Source organism: Rhinatrema bivittatum, chromosome 2 (genome assembly GCF_901001135.1).
Source record: "Rhinatrema bivittatum chromosome 2, aRhiBiv1.1, whole genome shotgun sequence".
NCBI lineage: Eukaryota > Metazoa > Chordata > Amphibia > Gymnophiona > Rhinatrematidae > Rhinatrema > Rhinatrema bivittatum.
Genome location: NC_042616.1, coordinates 221,097,587 through 221,118,736, shown reverse-complemented (window position 1 = coordinate 221,118,736; position 21,150 = coordinate 221,097,587). Strand labels below are relative to the sequence as shown.

Here is a 21,150-nt window from a genome sequence, read left to right as displayed (position 1 = left end):
GGGGGTGGGATGTGTGAGGCTCTATGGCCCAAGGTTTTTGGAGGTGCTTAGTAAGAGGGTCTCGAGGCTGGGGCTTTATGGCGCAGGGATCCTGAGTCAGAAGCCCTCTGGGCCAGAGTTTTGCTCTAGTGCTCCCAGGGCTGGAAACCCTGGAGTCAACAACCTAGGCCTGGAGCTATTGGTTCTAGAGCTCCCTCACTCTGGGCTCTTGGAGTCCCCAACCTGGGGATCCCAGGTCTACAGGCAGATGGTTTGTTTTTAACTTCCATTTACTTCCAGTAGAAATAATAATAGAAATTAAAACTTGTCTGTCCTGCTCCACCATGTCAGCTATAATGAGAACTAATGTAAGAAGGTGTACTGAGCTTAGCATATTTTTAACTGCCATTTTACTACCTTTTTGTGAGTTATAATAACAGATTTAATAAAGGTTTTATCCCATAAAAATTGTGAGCTAAGTGTAGCATACTTTTCAAGCAAATGCATAGTAATGCCTACATTATGTATTATTACTCAACGCAGGGAAGTGAATATTAGCTCACTTTATTACCTTTTTAACAATGTAATTTTTCTTCAGGGTCTGAGCTAAAGTGCTCAATAGAGCAGAGGCAGAATGGAATCATATATAGTGACCAATGTGATTTTAATGTATGGTTCAGTTTCTTGGTGATGTGACAAAGATAGACAAGACTCATTTTGTTTATGGATTGCATTAAAAAAAAAACCCTAAAGATATGCAGTCAGATGTAAAGTAACTTAGACCATCACATTTTAAAACTGTAGTTATGATAAACCACCTAAGTAAAATAAATCTCTGTTTTCAAAAGAGTGGGCATAACTGTGCACTTATAACAAAAAGACAGTTTGTAAGAAAAGTAGTTATTACATTTCACTTAGATATTCAATATAGCAGATTTACAAATTACTAATGGCTTGAAAACAGATGCACAAGTGAGGACGTTTCCCTCTTGGACCGTGTGGTCAATGCCTACAAACATCCGCCCGCTGTTAAAAGCCCCTGTTCTGCCTTTTGCTCCAATAGAGCAGAAAGCCAAGCACTGGATATTTTGGACGTTTCCTCCGCCCTCTCCGTCCCATCCTCCATCCCTCCTCATTGCTTGGAGTCTCTGGGGACAGGACTGTGGGAAGTGCTCGCTTCCGCTCGTTTTTCCTCAGCATTCTCCGAGGCTCCTTCTCCTGATGCGCCCACTTTTCCAGACTTCATGACAATAGGACAGGTTTTCTCAATCGAAATCAAAGTAGACGTTTCTTTCTTTTTTTTTTTTCCTTCATCTAAGAGGCAGGTTTCACGTTCCAGGGAGATAAAGGAAAGATCCGCAAGAGGAAGGAGGCGTGCAAGCACTGGTGCAAATGAACTGGAGAGCAAAAAACAAAAGCGGTGGAAAAGCTACAGCGGCACACCTCCGTTTCTCAGCCTCTGACTTTCTCATGTAAAATAAAAGTAGCTCGGCAATGCTTAGGATGGCAGACGCTGTTTTCTCATTGCTGCTGCAGCCTCTGGGAAACAGAGCTCGGATGCCAAGAGCCTGCAGCCCCCTAGCTCTCGTTGGAGGTGCATGAGCTCGAGGGTCCCGGTGCGGTCCGATCACAAGGGAATGCACAGGAGGCACAAAACCACCGGCAGCCGAACCACCGACCCGCAGGCCACCCGGGAATGGAGGCTCCACGGAGGGTATGTTTGATGCTGGCCCTCTGCAGCTCTGCATGGTGCTCGCTCCCTGCCCTCGAGCCCTTCTGCCCGGAGCAATGCGACTGCCAGCAGCGCCAGCACATCATGTGCAGCAACAGGGGGCTCCGAGCGGTGCCCAGGGCCCCTCTGATCGCGCCACGGGACGTTCTCGCCTACAGCTTAGGGGGTAACTTCATCAGCAACATCAGCGCCTCCGACTTCCAGGGCTTCGGCCGGCTGCGGCGGCTGGACCTGCAATACAACCGCCTCCACACCCTGCACTCCTGGGCTTTTGAACAGCTGCCGCGGCTGGAGGAGCTTTACCTGGGACACAACCTGCTGGCCAGCCTGGGCCCGGGATCGCTGGCGCCGCTGCGGGAGCTGCGCGTCCTCAACGCCAATGGCAACCGACTACGCGAGCTGGGAACCGACGCCTTTGCGGGCCTGCGGAGCCTGACCAGGCTGCGGCTGGACGGCAACGCCCTGGAGCACCTGCCCGACGGCCTCTTCGCGCCGCTCACGAGCCTGATCTCCCTGCATCTGGAGGGCAACCACATCCGCGCGCTGGGCGAGCACGCTTTCACCGGCCTAGCCAAGCTGCGCCTCCTGGACCTGTCCGGCAATCGGCACCGCGCGCTGCGCCACCCGGCCCCCTTCAGCCCACTGCGAGCGCTCGGCGACCTCCGGCTCTCTGCCAACGGCCTGGAGCAGCTGAGCGGCGGAGAGGGGGTATTCTGCGTCCTGCGGCAGCTGTCAAGGCTCTGGCTCAGCGACAACCGGCTGTCGCAGCTAGAGCCTGGCACCTTCCGTGGGCTGGGGGCACTGCGCGAGCTCCGACTGGACGCCAACCGCCTGAGTCGGGCGCCGCACGCCGTCTTCGATCCGCTGGTGGGCCTGGAAATGCTGAACCTGAGCCACAACGCCCTCACCAGCGTGCACCCGATGGCCTTCACTCGCCTGACGCGCCTGCGCGAGCTGCACCTACGTGACAATGCGCTGGCGGTGCTCTCCGGTGAAGCCCTTGCTGCCTTGGCGCGCCTCACCCACCTGGAACTCGACGGCGACGGCTGGACCTGCGACTGCCGCCTGCAGGCGCTGCGGAGCTGGCTGGGGGCCTGGCACGCACGCGGCCGCCTGCTCGACGTCTTCCTGCGATGCCACCGACCTCCGGCGCTGGCCGGCCAGTACCTCGATTATCTCGATGAGTCCCAGCTGGGTGCCAACGGCTCTGTGGCCTGTACCGCTGATTTGCCCTACGCCCTGGCCCTCGCCAACAGCACCCAGCCCTGGGTCTCGACGCTTTCACCGCCTCGCAAGCGACTGCTGGCGGCCCCGGGCCTGAGGAAACGCGGGCAGTACCGAGCTGCCGATGCCCTTCCCTCCGCTTCAGCATTGCAGCTACTGGCCACACCCAGGCCACAACCCACTCCTACCTCCCCCTCCCTGGAGCTGCCATCGCAACTTTCCTCATTCATTACCACCTCCGCTGGCGCCAGGATACCACAAATGCCCCCACAGGAGCGAACTGAGACCCTGCAGCGGGCAGGGAGCAAAACCCGGCCGCTGGTGTCAGACCCTTGCGAATTCAACCGACTCTTCCTCACCAACCTGTCGGTGGTTGCCACGGCATCATCCCCCGGCATGGCCACAGTGAGCTGGCAGGTGGCCGAGCATCGCAGCCCACGCTCGGCAGGGCCCGTGCACTTTCGGTTGCTGTACGAGCGCTTCGGACAGCCCACGCGGTTCCAGCGTTTTGTCTACGTCCGGGAGCGCGGCGCATGCTCCACCACGCTGCACGAGCTGTGCCCCGGCGCCCCCTACCTCGTGTGCATAGAGAGCGTGATCGGGGGCCATGCCTGCCCCGTAGCCCCCCGCGAGCACTGCGCGGGCCTGGTGGTGCCGACCGAGGGCCGGGAGGGGGGAGAAGGGGGCGGGGCCGGAGAGCCGGCCAGGGATTACCAGCTGCTCACCATCTGCCTGCTCACCCTCAACCTGCTGCTGGTGCTGCTGGCGCTGGCGGGCTGGGGCTGTCGGCGCCTGCGCAGGAGGTGGAGCCGGCGGAAGGCGCCCGCCCACGTGCGGCACATGTACTCCACCCGGCGCCCCTACCGCTCGGTGGGCACGGGCGTGTCGGCGGACTTTTCGGGCTTCCAGCCGCACCGGCCCCGGCCTGCGGCCGTCTGCGCTCTGAGCGAGGCCGACCTCATGGAGTTCCCCTGCGAGCGCTTCCAGGACACGCACCTGCGGAGGGACGACGTCCTGCAGCAGCGCTTCACGGACTGAGAGCGCCAGGGACTCCCGGCGCCGGCTCCTGCATCCTTACTGGTAACGGGCTGTCATGCCGGGGGGGGGGGGGGAGGGGGAACGGGACAGCTCGCTGGCAAAACTTGAATCCTTTGGTCCCATCGCTGCTTCCTCTCTGGAGCCGCCTGGTGCTTTTCCTGGAGGTAAAATCCTATCAGGTGGGGTTACTGCATCAGGTTTCGCAGTGTGTTTACAGCCATCTTATTTGCTTATGAAAATATTGTACGCCTCCTAAAGGAATGTTTCTAAATCCAAAAAAAAAAAAAATAGGAGAGAAAAGAAGAGGCCCCCATACAGTACATCATATGAGCTAGCTTTTCAAAATGATTGGGGGGGGCGCTGAACTCAAAACAAATTACCCGTCTCTGGTCACTGTGAAGGCGTTTTCTCAATATTGGGGGGGGGGGGGGCGGGGGTTCGAGCGCCCGCAGAGCTGGCAACTGTGCATTGCATCGGAGGTGAGTAACTTTCATCCACCATGCTGGAGATTTATGTTCGGAAAGGATGTTTTGGTCTTTGTTTTATTTCAAGCCCCTTCTCCAAAAAAAAAACCCACTGGATCATTTTTCCACCAAAGTGTGTAGAAAAATCCAAAATTGCCTTAGAGTTGTCCTAAAATCAGGCAATACCAAATCTTTATGAAACACTGCCACTGTTGAAACAATGTCTGTGAAGGAGGATTTAATTTCTAATTGAACAATACGAGAAAAAAAAAAAAAGCATTTGGAAAATAGAAATCGTGCAGATGGTGGAAGCTGAATGGCATGATACATTCAGTTAGAATACAACCAATTCCATTTTATTCTGTTGTATAATTGCATAGTTATTTTCTCTGTGGAATGCAACAATATAATTTGAATTACGGGAGGGGGTTGCTGATTTTGTAATGAAGGAAATTGCAAGTTTCTGAATACAGCTAAAGCAACTGTAATTGACGTTTAACATGTTTTTATATAAATACATAACTTTTTTGTGATACTCATGTTTGGTTTTTTTTAATGTGTATTGAGCTTGCAGGTATATGATTAGTGGTCTGACAAATTTTAAATAATCCATCTTCATAACTATAGGATTGTATCCAGATTTAAGTGGCAGTTGACAGACGGCTGGGGCACAATGGGATGCCCTACAATTAACTAGGTGTGGAGTACTTAAATAAAGGTCGTGCAGCTCTTCTTCATGGTGATATTGTCTGACTTTCAGAAACAGAAAGATTGTATACCTCATGTGATTGTATTCATTTTGAATACTAAGCCATATGTTTTCTGGTGCTCTGCTTATTTAATGAGCATTTTTAACAGCTGATCCACTGTTTTGAATTAATTTCTTGTGATGATGGGTTTATGGGGGAGGGGCTGATGGTTCTATATTTTCAAAAGTACAAGGTTAAGGTCTGGAATCAGCTGTTCCTAGATATCTTGAATCCCTTCAAATTTCAGTATTTACTGAAGTAAGAATCATGTGGACGCACGAGTTTAGTTTACATTCAGTAATCCTTAATATGTGATTCTGAAATGAGATTGGCCAAATACATCTAATCATCTGTGGTTGAACTTTTATCCAATGTGTTAAGGGGGCTCTTCGACTGCCAATACGTACGCTAGGTGTAAAGCATATTGCACTGAAGCTGACCGAGCTTGAGTTCATTTTGCAATAATTTTGAGCCTTGTTTGAACTGTTAAGGTGCAGAACTCGGTGCCCTGCATGAATATGAGGTTGCTGGCAAAGACCAAGATTTGCTGTGGTTTAACGGGAATATAGCGGTGAGTGGTGCTCATGAGTAAAATGCACATTACACATTTGAACTGTATCACTGGATATTCTTCCAATGGGAGATGCGGAAATGCTGTACATTTTTTCTTTCAGTTATGTCAATAAACCCATTTGTTAAAAAGTTAAAGTGTCAAGCTTGAAATGTTTAAGCAGAGCTATAGGAAATGTGCAGTTTGCTCCTTTGTACAGTAGGGGGGTTTCTCCCACAGGCTTTGGGGTGAGCAGTTTCCTCCCACTCTGATTCATTCGCGTGATCTCTGCATACTTGTTTTCAGCTGGGTCAGAGTTACCGTAGAGATTGGCTTGGTTCTGAAGCAGTGGGGTCAGCACAGGGCACCTGACTAAAACATTTCTAAACGTCATAAAAGAGAGAATTGTATTTTTTAAAGATAAACAACAGATGTGAGCCACCCTGGGAGAAAAAGGGGACGATGCCATCAGCGTAATCCTGGGAAAATGCTCGCTCGCACGTACTAGTCTCACAGGTAAAGCAGAATCCTAGCTGGCAAGGCTTCCCTTAGTTAATAAAGGTGTGTGTTAAGTACAGGGCAGTGCCAGAAACATCTTAGATTTCTGTTGCACAAACACTGGCTGCCTTTCATGGCGACTGGAACCAGAAACTGTCCATGAGTTTTGGAAAGTTGCTGAAAATGAGATATGACGGAGGCTAAATGCCCATGATACCATTAAAAATGTAATGACAATTAACTGGCTATTCAGTCACGTGGGGGTGTAACTCAAACCAGTCCCATAGCTCCAAACTGGACCGTTACTGGAAAAGCCAGACTCTGGCCTTCGGGATTTTTTTTTTTTTTTATGAATAAAGCTCTGCTCATTAGCCATGGGAAATGGCTGAATGTGGACTTCTTTGTTTTATTCATTCCTGTAATAGTTTTCTTTCAGTCCCTTCATTAGAAATTCCCTGCTTACATATTACAAATACAGACTGGCTGAGCTTTCTACAGAATGGTTGGTATTGCTGCCATCTTTCAAGGAATGTCATCCAATCTGATTTTGAACAAATGCCAAGAGTCCAGAGCATTTGGTTATTTATTTCCTAAAGTGCTGCTCTGTTTGCTCAGAAGAAAGCTATGTTTGCTGTTTTTTGAAGTACCTCCCCCCTTACAAGATGTTCAGACATGGAAGTTACATTGCCTGCTTTGTTAATTCTTGAATTTTACAATTTCAGTGTCTTATTCTTACATATTTTTTTTCTCACATCAAAGTAGCACTTCAGCATGGCCAACCAGAATGTTAGCTATGTTGAAATGCTTTCCCAACTGTGGATAAAAGTGAAATGTGACGCAACACATGCTCTTCTGAAGAAGAAGGAATAACTAGGAATACAAGTTTTGTCCTGTAATTTGGAGGTTACTGTGCCAGATGCTCTCTTGCCTTCCTGATGGCACAGTGACTCTGGCTGGGCTATCCGAGGAAGCTTCAAAATCGCCCGCAGTTTCCTCAATCAAAGGGAAAACAATGTAAAAGGAAAACAAGGAAAACAATGTAAAAGTTATTTTTCCTCACAGAAAGGGGTAGAAGTGCTATGAATTTGAGATGAATTACCCTGAGGACACTGTTCCCTCTAAGCTGTGCGCGTGCATGCGCAGACACAGGCCGTAAACCCTGTGCACGTGGCAAAAGACAGCATGCACATAAAATGGCATAATAGCATATATATATATATCCTTACTATGCAATCATGCTTAACTAAAGGAAAATATGAAATCACATTTATTTTATTTGATATTTTCTATTCAAAACAAATTGAAATAGCAGAATTAATTTCATTAAATAAGTTACTTAAATAACACTTTCAAAATCCCAATATTATTTTGCATTATGCTTGCACAGGCAATACTTGGCTCAGAGAGCAGAAATGTAAGCTCAGCTTATAAAAGAGGTGGCAAAAGAATATTTCTGTGCACAAAGCTTCCCCAGCCCATTCTGAATCTATTGAGCTGAAGGGCTGGTTTAAGTCTTGCGGGCGCAGTTTTAAGGCCTCATTTAAGGCCTCATACTAAGCATGTTCCCTGTAGATACAGAATGGGAGAAAAGTCTTAGTAAATCAGACCCTTAGTTAGCAGCTTCCATATCTCCCTAGCTGTTCTCTTGTGTGGAATGTGGTGTTTTCCTTTACATTTTTTTTTGTTTGTATTATGTGGGGAATTATTAATTTCCTCTGGAGTACAAATAGAGAAACCTATTATAAAAATTAGAAAATGATTGACTTCAATGGACCTTGAGTCTTCTTTAAACCTAACCATTTATGTAACAGTTTCTAAATATATTTAGAGGCCAATATTCAAAACAGCATTTAGCAGGATAAGTACTACTTATCCAGCCAAATGGCAGCGCTGAATATCCAGCTGGGATGAGTGGGCGCCACTTAAGCCGGGTAAGTCGCATATCCGCCGGAGAAGTCAGGGGCAGGGAATGGGCATAACGGAGAGGAGTTGAGTTAGCCGGATAACTCTGGTCAGGACACAGGGTAGCCTAACGTTAGCCAGATACATTTATCTGGCTAGGTTTAAGATAACCGGGTATATTAAGTGGTGCTGTCAAGCCGCTGAATATACAGCACTAGTTAGCCGGATAGGTTTATCTGAATAACAAGCAGAAACGTACAGCAGCTGAATATGGACCTCTTAAGATACAAAACCAAGTATGTCAGTGACTTTTCTTTTTGAGATTTCATTACCAATTACTGTTGTGGGAGACTGAACTTATACACTGATTAGAGTGTACAGTACTTTACATCCACTGAGGGTACGGCCACCATTACTATGTAGAGATGTGAGTCGGAACCGGAATCTGTTCAGATTCCGGTTCCGATTCACATCGTGTTTTTTTTTTGTCCGCCCCGATCGCGGTTTTGTTTATCGGCTGTGCCTGAGCCGATAAACAAAAAACCCACCTCGACCCTTTAAAAGTAATCCCTTAGCTTCACCCACCCTCCCGACCCCCCAAAAAACATTTTACAGGTACCTGGTGGTCATCTTTAAAAATGGCGCGGGCCATCCAGTGCTCCTACCATGTGACAGGGGCCAGTCAATGGCACAGATACCCTGTCACATGGAAGGGCCATCGGCGCCATTTTGGTTAGTGGCAGCCGACGGCCTGGGAGCGGGAGGACGGCCCGGAGCAGGAGATCGCTCCCGGGACCCCCACTGGACCACCAGGTACCTGTAAAATGTTTTTGGGGGGGTCGGGAGGGTGGGGGAAGCTAAGGGATTAGTTTTAAAGGGTCAGGGTGGGTTTAGGGGTTATTTTTGTGTGCCGTTTTTCCCGCCCTCCCCCAAAACGATAAGATAACCCCCACAAACAATATCGTGGGGTTTCCCTATCATTTTGGGGGAGCCCCCGATTTCTGACGATTTTGAAAATATCGTACGATATTTTCAATCGTCCGAAGCCCAATTCACATCCCTATTACTATGTAAGCACTGAATACTTGGGGGCCGAATCAATATTTGTGCACAGAAAGCGTTTAGTTTAGTTTTTCCTCCTTCTTAATATCGCAATGGTATTAAGTAGGAGGCAGTACAGAAAAGCAATTTTTTTCTGCTTTTCATACTAGTTTTAGGACTGCTCAGCTATTAATGCCTGCTCCGGGCAGGCATTAATTTCTGATCACTAAATGTGCGTCCTAGATGCACATTTCTTTTTGCATTGGAGGTGAATGGCTAATAACCTCATTCACGTGCATTTGCATGTGATGAGCGCTATTAGATTCACTCCGTGTTGGACGCGCGTTGTAGAGGTGCTAATCCCCATAAGTGGATTAGTTAGCGCCAATATAACCCACATCCAACTGCGGGTTATACAGTGCGTTCGGCTGAGTGCACTGTATTGCATGTATGGAAGTTGGCAGAATACAAGATTATCAAATAAATAAATAAATAAATAAATAAATAAATAGATTAATTGTGGCTATTTCACAATTACACTGCACCATGTGAAGTTTGGGGAGTGGGGATGGAAGAGATTTAAGGAAAGCATGGGGAAAAATAAAAGCAAATTGAGTTTCAGAGGATAGGGTGTTTATTTTATTTTTTTTTTTTAAAAAGACGCTAAGCTAATAACCTCAGCAATGTGGTTGGTGTGTAATGTTTGTTTTTTGTTCTATTATTGTCTGAGCCATGACCAGTCTTTTAGTGGTGAGTTCACTGGGGCCATCCTCTTCTCATAGCTGATCCATTGCTTTCTTTGCACTTTTCTCTGTTTGTCTAGTATTAATGTGGATATGTTGTCAATAGAGTATAGTGACTTTAGCTAACAGCAATATAGATTTGCTAGAATTCTCTATAAAAAAAAAAGCCTCTGTCTGTCATGCTCCCATAATAGGTGTCTGACATCATGATCAATCTGGCTGCCAAAAAACTAGATAGCCACACTGCATGTACACACTCTCACACAATCATCACACACACACACACAAATATACTAAGGCTGGAATGGTCAGCTGGGCCAGAGGCACAGAGGGTAATGACTGAGGCCTGGAGTGGGGGCACTGAAGGGTGAAATGATTGAGGACTGAACTGGAGAAAGGACTGGTGATTGAGCAGAGACACAATGTAAAGAGAACATTTGGAAATCATGTCTACTCCATGGAATACACTTTTCCAGTTCTGAGAGACAATGCACGATGTGGGTACAACATTGTGAAATTCTCAAACGATCAAGTCTTGTCTCATGAGCATTCTTCCAATATGTGTGTATATAAAAAAATAAAAAATGCACACTTTCACATGTACCCTTTCATGCTGTGCTGCTGTGTGTTTCTGTTATGAAAAGTACAGAGAACTCCATGAATTGTAGAGCAGATTTTTCTCTCCTTTCTGCATTTGGTTATACAACACTCTGCCGGATCATGACTCTGAGAGGGGGGGAGGGGTGAGGAGCCAGCTGCACAAGAAAACCGTAAGAGCACACACAACAGCCATCATCACTTCACTGCTGGAATCTTTTCTCAGGATGTGATCTTTTTTTACAGACGAGGTGACTGTGCGCTGCCCCACAGCCCGAGCTTGATAAAATAGCATCTGCTTCATGGCAGGGCTGGCTTTTGCTTTAAGTAACTTAAGTAAAGCTCCACTTTTGAGAGGGAAGTCTGTGTAAGACGAGACCTCCCAGGACATGCCCATCTGCTGAGTGACTCCATACTACAGTAATAAACTAGGACAGGAACTCTGGATATGTTCTACCTGAGGAGTTTGGTGAGTCCTTCTGTAATAAGCTCTGGTAATTGGTTACATCAGTCACAGAAAAAAAAACCCAAAAAAAACCATCCAGGGTCTTTGTATTCCGTTCTCACTATATGGTAATGGAATGTGTAGAAAGTGATTTTTAACCTGCAAAAGTAATCAGATAAAAGCTAGAAGTTACAGCCAGAAGGATAATCTGAATGTCTCTCTCATTTACCAAGTGGGTTTTTTCTCTCTCAAAGCTAAGGTCACACGGTGAGGGTAGCAGGAATGAGAACTGAGCTTGGGGGCCTTAAGCCTCCAGTACTCGCAGTGTGGGGACTGGCTGAGTGTTACAGACAGGGCCTGTGCAAGAGTGTTAGGCACCCTAGGTGAATCTTCGGCCTTGACCCTCCCCTCCTCACAGTCCCGACCTCATTCACTGAGATGCTGCTGGTGGCCCGCCAAATGTTTGCTTTTCTCGGCTACGAGCAGGATGGGCTCTGCTCGCAGCACATTGAGTCTCTACTCCTCTCAGCTCTGAGCAGGATAGGCTCCGCTCGAGGCCCTACATGGCTGCTCTTTGCTGCCCCCTAATGGTTGGCGCCCTAGGCGACGGCCCAATTCGCCTAATGGGAAGTACCAGCCCTGGTTACAGAGCCTTTCATCTCTAGGTTGCTAATTCAAATCTGGCTCAGGGTGATAGGGATCTTAAAAAGGTGGCTTTTGTGAAATGAGTTGGTGGATTCAGTTCAGTTTTGAATGCTATAGCGGAAGAGTTCTCAGTACAGCCCTTGTCAAATTCCTACACATCTGTGAAGTCTGCTGCACACCTTGTAACTGATTTGTGGCAAGGCCATGGGGAGGAGCTCTGTTAGGTTACGCTATGATAATTAAAACAATCGCTTTCAGAGAGCGAAGTTCTTACTGCTCAGATTGCAGAATTATATTAAAGGTGAAAAAAAAAAAAAGAAGACAGTATCCGTGTGAATTGAAATAAGCAATTTTAGAACATGCCAACCTTGACTGATGAAGCAGAAATTAAAGGAGGCCCAGCCGCTTTAGGCAGGGACCTCATAACTGGGCAGGCGTGCTGCAACCAGCTCGAGGGGGGAAGGGTGGGGAGCATGCGGCCAATAGGGCTCCCTGTCTGACTTGAAACTAAGCCAGGAGCCAATGAGAAAGGGAGAGGCAGCAAGGGCACGGAAACAATACGGGCAGGTGAGGGAGTGGTTGCACATTAGCTGACAGAGGGCCGATGCAATAAATTTGCATAGAAAGCGGGCGCTGAACAGTCAGCCTCAGGGGGGCGCCATGCAATATTTAAATTAGGGGGTCACGTTAGTAAGGAGGCGCTAGGGTTGCTTGCACGTCCCTAGCGCCTCCTTGCTAACGCGAACCCGATCGGCGTAGGCAGTCTGCCGGTTAGGAAAATCGATGCCGAGTTTATCGGCATCGATTTTTACCTAAACACTGCACAGCCAGGGGGTTCAGGAAACAGATGCTTGTCATTCGAGCATCTGTTTCCTACACCCGACTGCCAGTGTTGTTATTATTTCTCTATTTTTTAACTTTATTTAGTTTCACTTTTCCTCCTAATTAGTATCGCAATGATAGTAAGTAGGAGGCAGTACAGAAAAGCAGTTTTTTCTGCTTTTTTCTGTACTGGTTTAAGGAGTTTTGCCTCTTACGATCCTTAGATGTCAAGCGTCTTGTCGTGCGGTATCTGGAAGTCTCTAAGCCTTTTTGAAAGACAGATCGCCTGTTTGTTCACCATGGTGGGAATAAGCAGGGCACTCCAGCTTCATGGGCTACCATAGCTCGTTTGGATTAAGAAGGTGGTCACGGCTGCGTATGTGGATGCTGGAAAGCCGTTGCCTACTCAGGTTAGGGCTTATTCCACTAGAGCTCAGGCAGTGTCATGGGGGGAGGTTAGTCTGTTGTCTCCCTTCGATATCTGCCGAGCTGCGACATGGTCCTCCTTACACACTTTTTCCAGGTTTTATTGTCTGGATGTGCAGGCCCGGGCGGATGCAGCCTTTGCACATTGCCTGGACCAGGGGCAGCCTCCTGCCCTGTTGGGGAGTAGCTTTGGTACATCCCACTGGTCCTGATCCATCTGTCTTCAAGCTAGGAAATGGAGAAATTACTTACCTGATAATTTCATTTTCCTTAGTGTAGACAAATGGTCTCAGCTTCCCGCCCTCAGCTGCCGCATGAGTGTGTCAATAGTCCTCCTGTGGGGCTATGAGGCTCCAGGTATTACTGATGTGTTCATCCAGACCCTAGCTTGGGGTACCTAGAATCTTATGTGAATTCAGTGTTTATGGTTGGTTGAGTACAGTTCTGGTTACCTGTTTTTAATCAAGTTTTTTGCTAGTCTGTCCACAGTTGCTTTTGAAGAGAATATCGGCAGGCTGGTGTCAATGCAGGGATATATATACTGTGATGTCAGCTTGCTCCAGCTCCATCTACCGGCAGGGGAGCATAAACCACTGGTCCTGAGTCCATCTGTTTACACTAAGGAAAACGAAATTATCAGGTAAGTAATTTCTCCATTTTGTCAGCGGGAAACACTAATGCATCATGATCTCAGTTCCCTCTTTCAAAATAAAAACATTGGATACACAAAACTACACTCCATCTGAATTCTGAAGAGGGATAATTTGACATTCCTCACCTCGAAATCCAACGAGAAATCAGACATAAGAACACACCATGTCCACCAAGTAATCTTAAAAACCAGAGTATGCCGAGGTTGTACATCCCAAGAGCTGAAGGCACACATGGAGCTACTGTCATAGGCCTCCGGCCATGCTTAAGAACATCAACAAACCCAAATATTCCAAAGGTACTGGAGCACGAAAGTGAACAGCCAGAATTGGTCTCCATTCTTAAGCTTGAACAAACGCTCTAACAAACAGAAGGAATGAGCGAGAATTTGCCAGCTCACCCAGAGAAAGTAGCAAAAGAATTTGCAAAAACAAAACAAAATAAAAAAACTGTTTACAGAGCTAGACCCGCAAACAAGGAAAAACAATGGGCAAAAAGACAAATAGAGTTGGAAATACAAAGATTTATTTCGAACAACTGTGCTTGTTCAAAGCCCGACAGTGGAATGGCTAAGGAGAGGCAAACTTAAATCTAAAGATGATTGCAGCACGGAGAAAAGTTCACCGCCAGCATAGGAAAAGAAATAACGGTAAAAAAGACAAATACAGATTTTGTAAAACAGACCTGGAAATGGTTACACGTCTCTTTGTTATGTGTGACATGCTGATGTTGAAAGGTCTGTACACAGAGAGCTAGACTAAGGTGGCATGACTTAATGACTTGATGAGTCAGGATTAAATGGGCCCTGTAGTCCTGACAACTAGCTGCTGTGCTCAGGTTCAATGTATGCTTAATTCTACCAGTTCAGGCATTGCAACAAAAGAATGTGCTTGATCATTGTCTTTATTCATAAGGAAAGATTCTTACCATCAAGAACAGTGTTACATCTTGTCACAGTCATACCAAACTTTATATGACCTCTTCTGCATTCTCTAGAATTATTTATTTTTTTTACACCTTTTGCTTTCAGAAGTATTTTCATATCAGTGTGAACATCGGCACCTACAGCCCCACTTGTTCTCCTGTTTGACCCGGCAGATGTTTCAGGACATGTTGAGCCTCCGACATTGGACTCCTGCCCCCAGCATCAGACTGTGTGATGATATGATGATGTGATTGCGTGGAGAAGCAAGGCAGAGAGATCCTCTTCAGAATGTAAAGATTTAAAGCAGTAATGTTAGCTGTTCACTTATTTATTTCTGGGACTTGCGGGATATCAACTTGCCGGTATAACCAGGGTACTTTTAGAAGAATGCCCCTTTACGGGCTAGGTTGGACCCTCCCCCAGCTGTAGATTTCAGATCCCTGCTATCCCTAGGTGTTTTTGGCTCTATAATGTCCTCTTTTGCAGTTATTCCTAGAGTTCCTTTTCTCCCCTAAAATGTAAGGAGGGGAGGGGGGAGTGAGGTTTGTCATCTTCCTCCTGCCACAGTTAAGGTTGCCACCTCACCCAGGCCAACCCAAAGAGGGTGAATCAGGCCTGAATTATCTCATTGTATGCATGAACATGCAAATTCTTACTTTTTTAAAAGAAATCCAAAGTACAACTATATGTATGAAATGAGTGCCAAAGCAGGACTGGATCAGCCTCTTTGACAACATGAGCTAGTGAGATGGCAACCCTAGGCATAGGTGGAAAATGATGCTGCCTCCAACAGCGGGCCAGTCAGACCATGGGAACAGCCACCAGAGAGTAACAAATTGAACAACAGTAGTCTATGGGTACACTGTCAATCAAAATTGACATCAGCCAATCAGCGTTCACTTTCGGTCTAAGCCCCACCCACCCCATAGAAGTGGATGGGGCATAGCCCTGCCCCCTCCTGCCCCATCCCATCCCCTGGCCATGCCCCTAGCTCCGCCCCTGGCACCCTTCATGGCCCTGCTCCTCCCCCCAATAGAAGTGAATAGAGTGGCCCCTCCAATGCCCTGCCCCCAAACCAATCTCCCTTTGATGTTACTGGTGGCCCCTCCCATGCCCCACCCCAAGCCAAACCCCCTATGGTGTCACAGGTATGACATCACCGGAAGTCCAACCCCCCTCACCACAGTCCCCAAAAACACGTCCCCTAGAACATCATCAGAAAGGGCCCTGTCACTTTTTAATGATGACAGAATTAATGGACTCTAGTTGTTTTTGATGATCTCACCAGAAGTACAATACAAAACCCAACCCACCCACCCCAAAAATGCATCCCCTAGAACATTAGCAGAAATGTCCCTGTCACTTTATAATGATGACAGAGCTGGAAGCATGCTGTTTTTCTCTAGCCCCTCTGTTTTAAAAGTTACTATCTGTGAGGTGGCAGGAAGCTGTCTCTTGTTCTGTACACAGAGACAGGGAGAATCTCTCCCCTCCCCCCCTTACTGTAGATATGCATGCCCCAACCCCCAAGGGCCCCTAACCTGGCAGAGTGAAATTTGAGCAGAGGATAATTAACAGCTTGGTGTTGGGTGTTGGAAGTTGTGGGACTTCAAAAGTGAATAAAACAAGGATTTAGTTTTCTTTAAAAAAACAGGCCTCTGTGTTTACAGCCATACAAAAGAGCCATGCACCAGCAGATCTTAAATAAAATGTATTAAGAACCAAGCACTATAGGTATGGGTGGGTGTGAGAGAGAGAGTTCACACCTTGTCCTGGTTCCACCCTTTTGCACAGGTCAAATGTGTCTTTAGCACTGCCCATCTCTCCCCCCTCCACAGTTCCACTTCCTTTTTAATTACAAATTCAGCCCTAATTGTAGATAATTCCCTGTCCCAGAGGGCTTGCAATCTAATGGCCTGATTTACTATGGGAAAAAATGCTTAATAAATGAGGCCCTAAATTTCTACATGAGGCAATGGAGGGTGAAGTGACTTGCCAAGGGCACAAGGAGCATGAAGAGGATTTCAATCCTGGCTTCACTGGTTCTCAGCTCTAAGCACTAGGCTGTTCCTAGAATAACTGCATACACAGTTCCTTACAATAATATTTATGGCCTACAGCTCCCCCTGGTGGTTTGATGGAGTAACTGCAGCAACCTACTCCTTGTGCCAGAGCCAGAGAGCATTGCATCCAAGAAGAAAAAGCCAAATGTGCATTTACTGCCAGTGTATATTTGCACAGCATTGTTCTTAAATACAGTACCAAGGAAAGGCATTATAGTTGCTAACACTGTTGATTTTTTTGTGGCAATTTTGAACCAGATTAAAAAAATGTTGTAGATCTGACAATTTGTACATGAGTTATCAAAATATTAAGAAAAAAAGTGAGAATATACGGAAAAGAAATGAAGACAGCTCTAAGATTCTGGTACTGGTCAATATTATTTCTGGTCTGCTAGCAGGATGCAACATATTTGCTGCTATAGCTGCTGTTTTTCCTGCTTTCCCAAGGAATATACAGAGTATTCCCCCCCCCCCCCAGCTTTGAGAAATGTGCTTCTTTTCTAGCTTTATATTAGAAATGAATGAAACTAAACTTCATGTTCAAAGACCAGAAAACCAAACAGCTGCTAAAGGCCTTGGAGTGCTTTTTCTTTCCCACACTCACAGACATAGGCCTATCTGTCATGACCACAAGCATCAGCATAAGAGTATGTATGACCTGGTATATCTACCAGGATGATTTATTAAACCTGGTGCAACCCTGTGCTCACACCAGAGGAAAGCAACCTCCAGTCCTCGTGGATACTGATCTGCTCTGGTTTTCAGGATAGTCCTAATAAATAGCAAGAGACAGATTTGCCTGCACACTATTTCCATTGTATGAAAATCTATCTCGTGCCTATTTCATTAGGGATACTCTGAAAACCCAAATGGACTGATTTCCATGGAGACTGGTCGTTGTCGATCCCTGGCTCATACAAAACTAACAAAGGCTGAGCCATCAGGGGTAGGTAACTCTGGTCCTGGAGTGCCACAAACAGGTCTGGTTTTCAGGATACCCATAATGAATATGCATGAGAGAGATTTGCATGCACTGCCTCCAATGTATGCAAGTGTATCTCATGCATATACATTGTGGATATCCTGAAAACCAGATCTGGTTGTGGCACTCCAGGACTAGAGATGACTACCCTGAGTCGGCCCCTGACTAAAAACCATGCATGGCCAGGACCTATCCCCACTGTCACAATGGAGTGGCCACAGCAATGGTTGTTATCATTCAGTGTTAGTGTAATATACACTGATTAGCCATTTCTGATAACAATGACTAAAACTTTGGTGATGATAAATTATCTCTTGACTTCTAATTCTTATATCGATTGTTAAAGAGAAATTTGCCTTAAAATAAATTAACTGGAACTATTTGATACCATGGCATTGAGAAACTGGGGAGAGCTGCTGCTATTTTCTTTTTTTTTCCTTCCTTCCCCTCATTATCAAAACATTGCAATTTTATTTCTTCTGTTAATGAACTAATTTAAGATAAGATATGACTCTTTTATATGACTGTAAAAGTGTTGCACTATAGATGAGCCAACCAAATTTGCTTTCATATAAAGAGGTGCACTGCCACCCAGTGGTTTCAGAATTTATCACCGTTTCCAGGATCGTTGCTGGATAGCTCGATATGTCATTTTCAATTGACTTATTTCATCTGAAGGGACAGTGTCTAGAGTAGTTACAAAAAAAAAATGCATCTATTCTACTTATAACTTATGTGTTCTTTCTATATTGTTTACCAGTTTTCCTGAGCTTAGTCAGTTCTGAAACTACAGAAGAGGGATCAAGCAAGTTGAATGGAGGCACGGGATTAGTTCACCAGAAATAAAACCGGTTAAAAGAAATCCAATAAAGTAGCTGAGTTAAGGATGCAACCTTTATAAGACCAATCAAGGTGATCTTTTTAAAACTGAAATATAATAGTTTCTAGTCACATTTATCTGAGGAGGAGTATGAGTGGGTGTAGAAAATTCTAGCACACTACTGTTCCTTTGCTGTGCAATTGATTAATAATTAGGATAATTGTTGGATTTCTAATGCCAGTCTGACTCTGACTGTTGATATTCTCTCTCTCTCTTTCTCTCTTTTATCTACAATAGAAAAGAAAGAATAAAGAAATCAAGCAAAAATCCTGTATGATTTGGGATATTTTTTAGAACATCTTGCTAGCACTACAGAATTGCTGACAGATTGAAATGCTACCAAAATAAACAGAAGTAGTAAATTCTGTTGTATTTCAGTACAAACCAGAACCAGAAGCAATCTTGGCAGCACTTGTGATTTGCAGAGTGAATTTCTGGTATTTTGCCTCCTTCAGATAATTATTTTTGTGGATTGTAATCTTCCAAAGCCTCCAGATCAAAGTGTGTCTGGATTAAACAAGATCTTGACATTCTCTAGGACAGGAATGAGATAGACGCAATAAAGAAATGAAATAAAATTACTTTTAAACTGAAAGCTCATTCAGATTTTTGCAACTGATCTTACTGGGAAGGGACACTATTGTAAGCAGACTAATGACCATGCCACTGGAGCACAAGCTGAGTGCCTTGGCTCATTACGGAGACACGATTGAGAGAAATCACTACTATAAGAGCGAGATCTGTGGGTAGCTGTCATTTATTTGAAGTGCTAAAAAGCAGGATATACATAAAATAAATCAAATCAAATCAACTTTCTGATAAACTCCCCTCTTTCTTTCTCACTAACTTTGACTCCTGATTTTCCTTCTTCCTTGAACCATCTTCCCCTTCCCTTATTCTTGGGACTTTAACCTCCACACTGATGACCTCTCTAATTCTTATGCCTCAAAACTCCTTTCCTTAATCTCCTCAGTTGATCTCCAACCCTACTCTACTGCCCCTACTCACAAGCATGGCCACTGCATTGATCTAGTCCATTCTTCCAACTGCTTTCTCAGACTTCTTCACCTTACTTCTTCCCCTCTCAGACAATCATCTGCTAATTTTCACACTAAATCACTCTTTCCCACAGCCTCATCCAGTCATCACCAATACCTTCTGAAATTTCCAGGCTATCGACCCTTGCATCCTCTCCACTACTGTCTCATCTCTCTTCTCCTCCATCATATTTTTTCCTCTGCTTTAGATACTCTTGCCCTCCCATTACCCAAACCCCAACTTTGGCTCAATCCTGTGTCCACTATGCAGAGTGTCTCTGGCTAAAATATTGTGCCCATGCCAATTTCATACATTCCAAATTCATGCTGACCTTATTCCAGTCTGCTATTGCACTTGCCAAGCAAGATTATTATGTTCTGTTGACACACTCTCTTGAAATCAAACCTTGCCTTCTATTTGCCATTCTCAATTTCTTTCTCAAATTGCCTTTGCTTCCCATGCCCCTTCATTCTCTGTTAAGACTATTACTGACTACTTCTATAATAAGGTGCACAAAATTAGTCCCAAATTCTCAACTATATCACTCCTACATACCTCCCCTCCTTCATTCCTCTCCCTTTCCTCTAGCCTCTGTTACCCTCTCCTTCTTTTCTGAAATCACAGTGGAGGAAACTGCCCAACTTCTCTCCTCCTCCAAACTCACTACTCACTTTTTTGACCCCAATCCCACCCCTCTTCTCAATTCTATTTCCCATACAGTCTTCCCTTCCTTCTGTCACATTCTCAATTTATTGCTTTCCACTGCAACTATTCCCGCACCTTCAAACATGCTGTGATCACACTACTTTCAAAAATCCTTCACTGCATCTTACCTGCCCTGCTAACTAACATCTAATCTCCTTTTTCCCTTTTGCATCCAAACTACTTGAAACTATTGTTCAGTTCTGCTGTCTTGACTTTCTTTCATTTCAAGCCATTATCAATCAACTCCAGTCTACATTCCACAGAAACAGCCCTTGCCAAAGTCTCCAGGGACCTGTTTATGGATAAAACCAAAAGTCTTTACTCGATCCTTATCCTCCTTGACTTATCTGCTGCTTTTGACATTGTTGATCACCACCTACTTCTTGATATTCTGTCATTTCTTGGATTTCGGGACTCCAACAAGTGTTACCTGACTCCCTTTAATGTGAACAGAGGTTCAAAGAGTTGAAAGGTACATGCATGAGGAACTCCACATTGTGGATTTCACCAAGGAGTTCGTTGTTCAGACAAATGCCTCTGAAGTTGGACGAGACACTTGCAATGTTCTCTCTAAGGATTATATTGCTGTGTACTACCCTGTGAGTACTACTTTCTTTGATGCAAAAAGCCTATCAATTTTATGCTCATAGCAACCCAATCCTTAAAAGGAACATTAAGCAGCATGCACACAAACCTTCTCACACACACATACACTAACAAACTTGCATATTCACTCGCACATTCTTTCACTCAAATATATACTCATTCTCACAAACCTACACACACTCTCTCATTCCTCTCATTCACTTCCCAGACTGTCACGCATATGCATACTCACTCTTCTCCTCCTCTTCCACACACACATACACACACTCATCTTAATAACTGCAAACCCTTCACTGACAAACACTTTGAAAAGTAACACAAAACCCTCAGGACTCAAACAGCAGCAACCTTATCTATGACATGGTAGCAATGCGAATATTATACCATGCCATAGAACACAAATACACCACCTAATAGGGTTAACAGAACAAGGCCCTTCAGAAAA

At 45.4% G+C, this 21,150-nt stretch overlaps 1 protein-coding gene across 5 annotated transcripts; it reads left to right on the top strand.

Annotated features, from left to right (window-relative positions):
* Positions 1 to 1,132: 1,132 nt before the first annotated feature.
* On the top strand, positions 1,133 to 18,928 carry TRIL (TLR4 interactor with leucine rich repeats). Of its 5 annotated transcripts, XR_003854542.1 has the most exons (5): positions 1,133 to 4,015; positions 5,678 to 5,757; positions 14,537 to 14,721; positions 18,237 to 18,388; positions 18,594 to 18,928. XR_003854542.1 is itself a non-coding variant. In XM_029589196.1 (2 exons), the coding sequence occupies exon 1, from the start codon at positions 1,676 to 1,678 to the stop codon at positions 3,971 to 3,973; it is 2,298 nt and encodes a 765-aa protein (XP_029445056.1). In that variant the 5' UTR covers positions 1,133 to 1,675; the 3' UTR covers positions 3,974 to 4,015; positions 5,678 to 5,882. The 5 variants fall into 5 exon arrangements, 1 of the variants encoding a protein (XP_029445056.1); XR_003854543.1 differs by lacking the exon at positions 14,537 to 14,721; XR_003854544.1 differs by lacking the exon at positions 18,237 to 18,388.
* The last annotated feature ends 2,222 nt before the right edge of the window (positions 18,929 to 21,150 follow it).